The sequence below is a fragment of the Molothrus ater genome, unplaced genomic scaffold (assembly GCF_012460135.2).
Source record: "Molothrus ater isolate BHLD 08-10-18 breed brown headed cowbird unplaced genomic scaffold, BPBGC_Mater_1.1 matUn_MA502, whole genome shotgun sequence".
Lineage (NCBI taxonomy): Eukaryota > Metazoa > Chordata > Aves > Passeriformes > Icteridae > Molothrus > Molothrus ater.
The window spans coordinates 274,555-284,487 of NW_023416564.1; the positions used below are offsets into that span (position 1 = coordinate 274,555).

The following is a 9,933-nucleotide window of genomic DNA, read 5'->3' on the forward strand; positions in this document are numbered from 1 at the left end:
TTGGGCTGTGAGCAGAGGCTGAGGGAGCTGGGCTTGTCCAGCCCAGAGCAGGGAAGGCTGAGGGGCTCCTCATCCCAGCCTGGCAGTGCCAGCGAGGAGGGGATGGAGAACACAGAGCCAGGTTCTTAACTGGCGGGCCTGGGGGGAGACAAAAGCCAATGGGTGGAAAGGGAAAAAGAGGGGAGATCAGCCAGGACAGGAGGAGATGAAATGAGTCAGGCTGGTTTCAGCATTTCCCCAACACCAAAAGCAGCCTGACCCCATTCTCCATCCACCACTGACAGCTTTGCAAATCAGAAATTGTTCAGACTGTAATGCCTCCATTCCCAGATGGGCATCCTGATAGAAGAAGTTAAGTGTGTTTATATCTATCACAGAAACATATTTTTCTAAAATTAATTTTAGGATGGAAATCACTTGTGGATGGTGGAATCATCAGACACTGCAGGGACACTGGACATAGCTCAGGGAAGAGTGAGATTGTCATGAAATTGTATCGTGTTCAACCATGGTCTGTTGGCCATGAAGAGAAACTTCCTGTGCCTCTGAGTCCCACCAGTTCCTGACCCCCAAAGGACACAAACCTGGTGAGTTCTGGTTCCCACTCCAGCAGTGGCCCCTGCACCTCCCTCCATCCCCAGAGCAGAGCTGCCTTGTCCCAGAAAGTCCCTGGCAATGAAGGGATGAAGGAAACAGGGCAGGCTGTGGGGATCAGGGGCAGGGCTCAGCCAGGGATTTGGGGTGGTTGTGAACCCAGGGCAGGACATGGCCCCTGGCCTTGGTGAACCTCATCCCATTGTCCTGGGCCCTTGGCTCCAGCCTGTCCAGATCCCTCTGCAGAGCTTCCTGCCCTCCAGCACAGCCACACTCCCACCCAGCTTGGCTCACCTGGGAACTGACTGAGGGTGCCCTCCATGGCCTTGTCCAGATCAGCAATAAAGAGATTTCACTGACCTGGCCCCAATCCTGAGCCCTGGGGACACCCCGGGATGTGACTCCATTCCTCAGCTGCTCTGAGTGCCAGGGGTTGGATGGAGGAAATGGTGGGGAGTGGGTAGGGACAAAGTCTGATTGATTGTCAGCCATGAAGAGTCTTGATTTCATACCCGTTCAACCTGAATTAGGAGGTGCTGGGATCAATATCAACTGAGGATTGCTGATATCAATCTATAAACAGGGAAAGAAAACTAAACAGGACAGAACAATTGTCTCTTCATTCTTTTCAATTTAGTAGATTCTTTTTGAATGCACTTCTGAAATATCTGTAATTAACCACAAAAGAATTCAAGACTTGAATTATTCCCATGGGCTTGTCTTGTTTGGGTGTTCTGAACAAATGTTTATGAGCTTTTCTCACTGAATTCCTGAACTGAAGAGCTTAAAAAAGAAGAGGCCTCTACAAAAGTAAACTTCATCAGCAATCTATAAGGTGCTGAGGATCCATTCTGATCAAAGCAGGAATGAGCAGAAATGGGCACAGCTTTGTGGCTGCCCCAGCTCTGGGAGGGAGCTGGCCCTGGGGCAGGTTTCAGCCCAGCGCCTGCGGAAGGGAGATGCAGTGGGGGAAGGGGGATGGAGAGCTGCTGGAGAGGCGGCCTTGGGGCCAGCAAAGGCCAGTTAGAGAAACTCACAGCCAGGACAAAGACACCCGTTTTGTCCCCGTTGGAGGTGCACGTGCTGTGCTTGGGCCAGCTGCCCAGCACATGCAGGAGGATCAGCAGCGCCGGCTCTGCAGTCCTGGGCGAGCACATGATGCTCTTCCACATGGTGAAAGCAGCTCTGTGGGGTTAGAGCTCTGTCTCAGGGGGGTCTCAGACACAGCACCCGGGCCTGGGCAGCAGTGGGGAGCTGAGCTGGCTGCCAGCTCTGCCTCTGCCCACTGCCACTGGCCAGCAGCACCCAGGCAGCCCAGGCCTGTGGGGACAGGCCCAGGAGGGGCAGCGAGGGAGCATGGCAGCAGGCTCGAGGCCTGACGTGCCAGGGCTGGCAAAGGGAGCAGCCAGAGGGCCCTGGAACTCTCTGTTGCTCGGACACCTGGGCCAGGCTGTACAGGCTGATGGGCTGGGGAGCCCTGAGCCCTCTGGGCAGGTGGGCCCCATACCTGTCACAGGACGGGGCCTCACGCAGGAGCATCACGACTACGTCAGATCCAGCAGGCTCCTGTTCAGCCTGTGCTCAGCAAACTGATTGGCCAGGAGCCACTGCTGGATGTACCTGACCAGGGCGGGCACCTGGAGAAGGCACGGGGACACTTGGAAAGCGGCCAGAGGGAGGAATGTGCCCAGCTTCTCCAGACAAGTGCTTCCCTTGCCACCATGCTGCCATGGCCTCCAAGAGTTCCAGTGAGCAGCAGGCATGGCTTGGGAGAGCAAGCAATTCCTGGGAGGATCAAACCCTGGCCACAGACTGCTTACTTGCTTTGGGTTGGAAAAGCCCTCCTCTACCAGCATATCCAGCAGAGCAGCACTGGTCTTGGTTTTGAAGATGTGCGAATAGGCTCTGAGCCCAGTGCCCATGGTGCTGGTCTCTTCTGCCTAAATTTTCTTGATGAATTTGCAAACCAGCTGTAGGAGAAGGGCAAGAAGCCAGGGATGTTGCAGGGAATGCTGCAAGCGCAGTGCCAGCAGGCCCAGCCCAGGTGGGGATGGCTGCAGGTATCTGCGCTGTTCTGCGGAAGAGGCCACGGGCGGGCTCCTGCTCTTGTGTGCGCTCCAGGGCTGCACCTGGCAAAGAGGGAGCGCAGCCAGAGCTGAGGGGCTGCGGGAGAGGCCGGAGAACACGGCCCAGCCCTGCGCTCCCCAGGCAAGGAGAGCCCCGGGATGCCCCAGGGGATGGAGCACGGCCCCTGCGGGGTGTCTGCCCGGCCCCTCTTCTGTCCTGTCCATGGGAATGGCCCAGGGGATGGGATGGGATGGGATGGGATGGGATGGGATGCAACGTCACCAAGCTGGCTGCAGGCACCATGCCTTTTGGCCACTCACCCTCCTGTGGCAGCCCGAGTGTCACCACCTCTTTGGTTCCCTGTGCTGGGGCAGGTTCACGGCCTTCTTCCTCCTCCTCCACCCAGCGCAGCTTGGGCACTCTTGGGGCTCTCTCCTCCATGTCTTCTTCATCCCTGTTCCATTCTGTCCATGGGAACATCCCCAGGAGATGGGATGGGATGGGATGGGATGGGACCGCTATCTGTCTTCACTGATGGTTCAGGGAGGACTGGGAAGGCCATTGTTACCTGGAGGGATGGATCTGAGTGGCAGGTTCTGGAAGGCCGCCAGGATGGGTCAGCCCAGTTGGTTGAACTGAGGGCTGCTGTCATGGCATTTGAAAGATTCTCTCAGGAGCCTTTCAACTTGGTCACGGATTCCGCCTATGTGGCTGATATCGCACAGCGGTTGGGTCATTCGGTCTTGAAGGAGGTCAGTAATCCTGCCTTGTTTCACTTACTGAAGACCTTGTGGTGTGCCATTCAGGCCCGGGTTCATCCATTCTATATTCTGCATGTGAGGAGTCACACCACTTTGCCGGGCTTTATAGTGGAAGGTAACGCGAGGGCTGACAAGCTGGCTAACCCAGCGTGGGTAGCGCCTCAGCCTGATACACTCGCGCAGGCCAAGGCATCGCATGGGTTTTTCCACCAAAACGCACATACCCTGCAGAAGCAGTTTCAGCTGACGCCAACTGAGGCTCGTGACATTGTTGAGTCATGTGATGACTGCCATGCACTTGCCCCGCCTTTGCCGGCAGGGGTGAACCCCAGAGGCCTTAGGGCCTTGGAGCTTTGGCAGACCGATGTCACCCTGGTTGCCGAGTTTGGCCGGCTCAAGTATGTGCATGTCACTGTGGACACGTTCTCCTCTGCGATGTGGGCTTCGGCTCACACTGGGGAGAAGGCCCGCGATGTCCTTGCCCACTGGAGGCAGGCCTTTGCCGTTTTGGGCATACCTTCTGCGGTGAAAACCGACAATGGTCCTGCTTACGCATCCCAAAAGGTGCGGCAGTTCCTGCGGTTGTGGGGTGTTTCGCACAAGTTCGGGATCCCTCATTCCCCAACTGGTCAAGCTATTGTAGAACGCGCTCATGGTACTCTGAAGCGGGTTCTTCAAAAACAAAAACGGGGAATGCAGGGTGAAACCCCGCACAGTCGGTTGGCAAAAGCTTTGTACACAATCAATCATCTCACTGTGCCACAGAACTCGAATAACCCTGTCATTTTGAATCACCATCTCTCGTTGCAGGCTGCGGACGAGGCACATCAGCCTCGAGCGAAGGTTCGGGTGCGGAATTTAGTCACCAAACAGTGGGAAGGTCCCTACGACCTTATCGCTTTGGGGCGCGGGTATGCTTGTGTATCCACAGATACTGGGGTACGCTGGGTACCTTCGAAATGTGTTCGCCCTGACCTGCGACCGCAGAGGCAGAACCCAGCCGATGAGCAAGACGGAGACCGTGACCAACCTGAAAGGGATCAAGCGGGCAGATCATTGAGTGATGACTCAGATGCAGATGACGGGAGTGATCGCTCTGATGATTCATCCGCAAGTGGACACTGAGCATTGTTCATGTTTTCCTTTTTACATTGTTCATTTTCTTTTCTTTTTCTTTTTAAATGGAAAAAGGGTGAGATGTCACCCTGAGTTTTTAAGATTCTCTAAGCCTTCTGATGTTGACATTCTTGTAGTGAATTTTCTCACACACTTTCTGTAAATAACTTATTGTTTTGCATTCCTTTATGGAGGAGGAGAGAGTTGATGGACTGTTGGTTTAACCAGTGGCATTGGAGAGGTGCCACTGTCACCCTCCAATCCACTGTCACTTTTGGAAAACTATAAATGTTGGAGTCAGAAAATAAATGGCCTTTTTTTCTCTCGTTCACCTTGAGAACGGTGTGAGCGTGTGTTCCTTTGTGTCCTATAGCGACACCATACAAAACACAGTATTTAGAAGCTCTGTGGTGCCTCCCTTGTAGCATTCCTTTGGAATTTGGAGGAGGCGGCAGAGCTCACATGCAATCCACAACGTTGCTGGATCCCTGGCCCACATCCCGGATCTGGCTGCTGAGACAGGAGCACACGGCCACGCCCGCCCCTGCCCTGCAGTGTGACACTGAGCCCACCAGCTCCCACCTGCAGGAGAAAAAGAACAGTAAGTTCCTGCCCTTTCTGAGCAACCTGAAAGTATTTTCTGTGCCTGAAATTCTATTACACTGCCTAGCTCTTCACTCTGCACAAAAGTGCACCCCATTTAGTGCAAAATCAGACTGAAACAAGTAGAAGAATATAGACTGTTACTGAATGAAAGGGCGACAAGAAGGATTAGAGAGGAGCAGAGGAGGAGGAGGAGGTGCTTAAATATTTACAAGATTGCCCTAGTGATATAAGCAGCAGTCCTGCATTGATAGCCATGGATATGACTCAATTATTACCAGGAAACAACAGCTAGGCTTCTCCTGCACACTGCTTCTATGCTGCTATGTTTTTACACAGGCAGATTTCCTTGTCTTATTAGGACAAACAAAACATTTGAAATTACCTGTTCACTATGGGATCAAATGCTTCCACTGTATTCAGGTACACGTTGCCATTATGACCTCCAACTGCAAAAATTTTTCCCATCAGTGTTGCTATGCCAACACCACCCCTTGGAGTTGTGAGCTCTGCCACGTATTCCCATTTGTTACAGCGTGGGTCAAACCGCTCCACTGAGCTCAGGGTGAGTTGTCATCAAACCCACCTGCAAACAACCATCACAGGGTCAGCTTTTGGCACTCCTGGTGCAGGGAATATCCAAGACTGGCATTATCAGGTATTCTCAGCATTTCGGGGTCCTGTCCAGCACTCTCCTTACCAGAACTTTACAAGCTCCTAAAAATTAATCCAACAGCTCACCCTCTTCTCACTGTTCAAGCATCACCTGAGCAATAACTTTCTTCTACTCAAGATGCAAGGATTCCAATTTTATTATTTTTCCCTCCAAATTCATCGTATTTATAATGAAACAGCTTCCCAATTGGAAGAGAAAGAAACCTAACACCAGTAAAAGGATGGTCTCAAACTTATTTTACTTTATGCAAAACACACTCTAGCAGTGTTCTCAAATTACAGCATTGGCAAATATTTGAGCAGGGGAAAAATTCATATAAGACTAAGTGATGCATTCCTCTTGCTGGGGAAACTGTCAGAGGAGCATTTAGTTCAAATTCTATTTAAGCACTTACAATAATACACAAGTCAGAGCTTTTTAAACTATCACTGTGGCACACCTACTTGGCATCTTCCTCTCTTAGGAAAGCAGGTAAATACAAGCTAGCACACAAGACAAGAAGCTGTGGAATAAGTGCAAAAAAAGCTACTGTTGTCTACACTCAGATCACAACTGGAGTTATATTTGAAAGCACATGAACTTAAGAATCGTTTCCTAAAAGAAAACTCAAGAATAGTGAGTCTTGAGAGGATTTTCTAAAAAGATGTATTGTTCTGAACAGATCAGCCCTCCTGAAATGTGGGTTAGGAGCTGCTTTTCATTTCCTTGCTAACGTACCTTCGTTTAAGCATGACCTGGTTGTGCTTGCATTCTTCTCCTACCCAAGAACACCAAGTACAGGTCAGCTCTATCTGTTCCCGGTTCCTCTAGCAACAACAGCCTCTTCCAAAGCCAAGCACTTGGCAGCAGCAGCAGCAGCAGCAGCACTACAAAATGCCACATCCCTACTCACCCACTACATACAAGCAGCCGTGGAGCTCACTGACACCGTTCCCAGCCCTTCGCTGGCCCATCTCTTTTACTTCTATCCACTTATCCAGGTGGGGATCATATTTCTCCACACTGGAAAGAGATGCTACACCATCATTGCCACCCACGGCGTAGACATGGTTCTGGAAAACAGTTGTACAAAGATTATTCGTGATGTAGTTGCCTTTACTCAGCTTTCCATAAGCAGTGTTAAAATTATATGAAAATGTGGTATATCCATTTCATTTGAGAATTCCAACAACAGGTTTAATTATCTAACATAAATTCTATCTCTTCCAATGAAAGAAGTGCAACAGTTTTGTAGTGTTGCAGCTATTTTTCAGAGCATGGGGGGATTAAAGTAGAGCATGCATTTGGTACCTTTAAACATAATGACCATGGCAATCCAGTCAGCTGAGCGAGATAGGAAGCACTATCCATATCATTAGAACAGTACTCCTCCCAGTACCTCAAATACTGTTGAAACAGTTCAATTTGCTATGAGTATTATCTTAAGTATCCTCACATTTTGCACAAGATTTTGATGACTAGAAGTGCTCAGACCCACCAGCTGCATTTTGTTTCAGGCCTTGTGTTCTGCCTTGTGAAGGCAGCTTTGAAAAGCAGGTGGGCTCCCCAGCAGTGACTCACCACCAGGGCTACGGAGCCGACGCCTCCCCGGGGAGTGTTCATGGAAGCCACGGTGCTCCAGCGATCTGAGTCGATGTCATAGCGCTCCACGTCACTGAAGCACGTGTTGTCATCCAAGCCCCCAATGGCATAAATGGGGCCGCCCAGGGACGCCAGCGCGATGCCTCTCCTAGGAAACCACAGCAGCAACACCTCAGTGCAAGTCCTTAACCAGAGGGAGCCACACAGCAAGTGCTACGGTACAGGAATGGCACCTGTTTCAAACGAGGGGGAAAAGAGTAATGGAAATTTTAAAAGTGACGTTTATAGAAAATCATGTTGCTGGCCCACTGCACACATGTGTCCTTCTCACTGAATGTCACCTCTAAGGCCAAGTCCTCTGCTCACATATTTGGATACATGACAATGTCTTAGATATGATTTCTCTATTTTATTAAATCTGAAGATGAACCAAAACCTGCTGTAGCTGGCTGCTACCATTTGAGAATGATTGGGGGTGGTACTAATACATATTAAAAGGCAAACCTGTGCTGGATATTAAATAGCTGAACTCTATCAAGATTTAATTGTGGTTTCTTCCATTCTGGTGTTTTTTAATTGAGTGTTAAAATGGTTGTCAGATTTGTTTCTAATAAATGACTAATATTAGAGTACAATCAGTATTATAAAATTGAAAGTAGGTCTAGAATAAAAGCATTAAGTTTCTGCTTTAACCACCAAGTGAGGTGAACTACCATGTTACTGACAACACTGTTGTCTCATTAAAGAGGGAAGGTTGAGGCACGAGCAAGGGAGGCACAATCCTTCTACAGACCAAACACTGTGGCAATATCCTGGCCTTACCTTTTTGCCTCAGCAGGTAACACAGACACCACTTCATGGTGGCATTTTTCTCCACTAAGTATTCCGAGACTTCCATGAATAGGAGGAGTGGAGCTGGGAGGTGGCCAAGGCACAGCAGCCCTTTCATTTACCTGGGTACTCAGTAATAAATGTCACAGAAATCTAGGGCTGATTGTTGCTGAGATTATGCCCTGGGGGTGGAGGCAGGATGGAAGAAGTAGAGCAAGCCACTTCTAGGAGTCTGGGTCTTCTACTTTAACTAGGTCACAGCTACAAATAGCTTTCAGACTTAAGCCATACTTATTATTTCACTTCTACTTGCACGTGATGCTTTGAAAAACAACAAACAACACAACAGAATGCAGAATTAGGGACACTGATTTAAATAACAGCAGAAAAAAAATACAGATCTGTGAGTCCAGTAACTCCTTATAAGAAACTTAAATGTCAAGACAAAAAAAAGTCCTCAATCTGACTTTCAGATTGTGTGTTTCTGGTCTTTTGTGCAAAAAACATAGGCAGCTATTTTTTCCTGCTGTAGCATTTAACTTTTTTCATTTTCACTATGAAGTATTTCACTTCTCATGTTATGCTGGCAGTTATCTCACTCATTCCTAAAAAGAGCAAAAATCGCACAGAACCAGTTCATCAGTTCCAAGTTGTTTACTGGGCATGGCAGAAAGGCACTGGAAACAACAGAATGTAAGCACAGCTGGAGTAGATGTCCCTGGTCCAGAAGCTAGCTCCTCCAAAAAAAGAACAGAAGGGTGATACATTCATAGCATAAAGCTCCAAAATAGGGGAAAGAAATTCCTAGAAATAGAACAGTTTGGAAGCACCAAAAAAAAGCAGGACAGACAGGATGTTTTTCAACATCAGCAAGAAATGGTAGACCACAGACTACGACTTGGGAGTGTGGGACATATATACCTCTTTGTGTTCATTGATGCCTTCATCATCCACTTGTTTGTGAGAGGGTCAAATACTTCCATGCTTCCTAAGTGTTCATTTCCATCATGTCCACCTACTGCGTAGACTTTACCTGAAGACACAGACATCTTTTAAAACAGAGATTGCTTGGCAACATTTTCATTTATATAATATCCCTGCCTATGTGGAGACAAGGAGGTCAAATAAAGGTTGAAGTTTTAAAATGTTTTCAGTATCAGAGTTTTATATGCTATATTTATAACCAGGAATCTATTCCAATGAGAACATCTATACAAAGCTTGAGATTATGTAAACAAAAAACCGTCCCATAACTGAAGTACTGCAGGTCAAATCAGTCTGGACACATGTACCAGTCTCTCCAGATTTTATATGAAGAAAAATTATCTCTGTTCTGCTGCAGCAACAGAGGGGCTGCTAAGTACAAGAGAAAGCTGCATTATTGGTGCTAAGCTGCTCTGGACTGCACAGATCTGTTTTCAGAAGATGGAGACCCAAAAATGAAGGTCTGCTCCTGGAAGAATTATGGTCTTAGTAACTTTCTAGGATGGATTTAAGTAGGAAGGGAGCTAGTAGGAGTACTAGCAAATTCTGGGTGACTGCTGTGTAAGGCAATTTCTTTATAAATGGATTTTAAAAAATCACCTCTTTAAGGCCAGAAGCTATATACAGTTCAGTTGGGCTGGGAGGAACCTTTAAAGGTCACCTAGTCCAGCCCCTCTGCAATAAGCAGGGACATTTTCATTTTCAGATTGCTTATAGCAC

At 48.5% G+C, this 9,933-nt stretch overlaps 1 protein-coding gene across 1 annotated transcript; it reads right to left on the reverse strand.

Annotated features, from left to right (window-relative positions):
- Positions 1-4,994: 4,994 nt before the first annotated feature.
- LOC118700988 (kelch-like protein 8) lies at positions 4,995-9,464 on the reverse strand. The gene is given in 6 exon segments (XM_036405576.2): positions 4,995-5,120; positions 5,527-5,704; positions 5,707-5,727; positions 6,710-6,869; positions 7,378-7,546; positions 9,151-9,464. Coding segments are annotated over 6 exon segments (780 nt in total). The 5' UTR covers positions 9,279-9,464; the 3' UTR covers positions 4,995-4,996.
- Between the last annotated feature and the right edge of the window lie 469 nt (positions 9,465-9,933).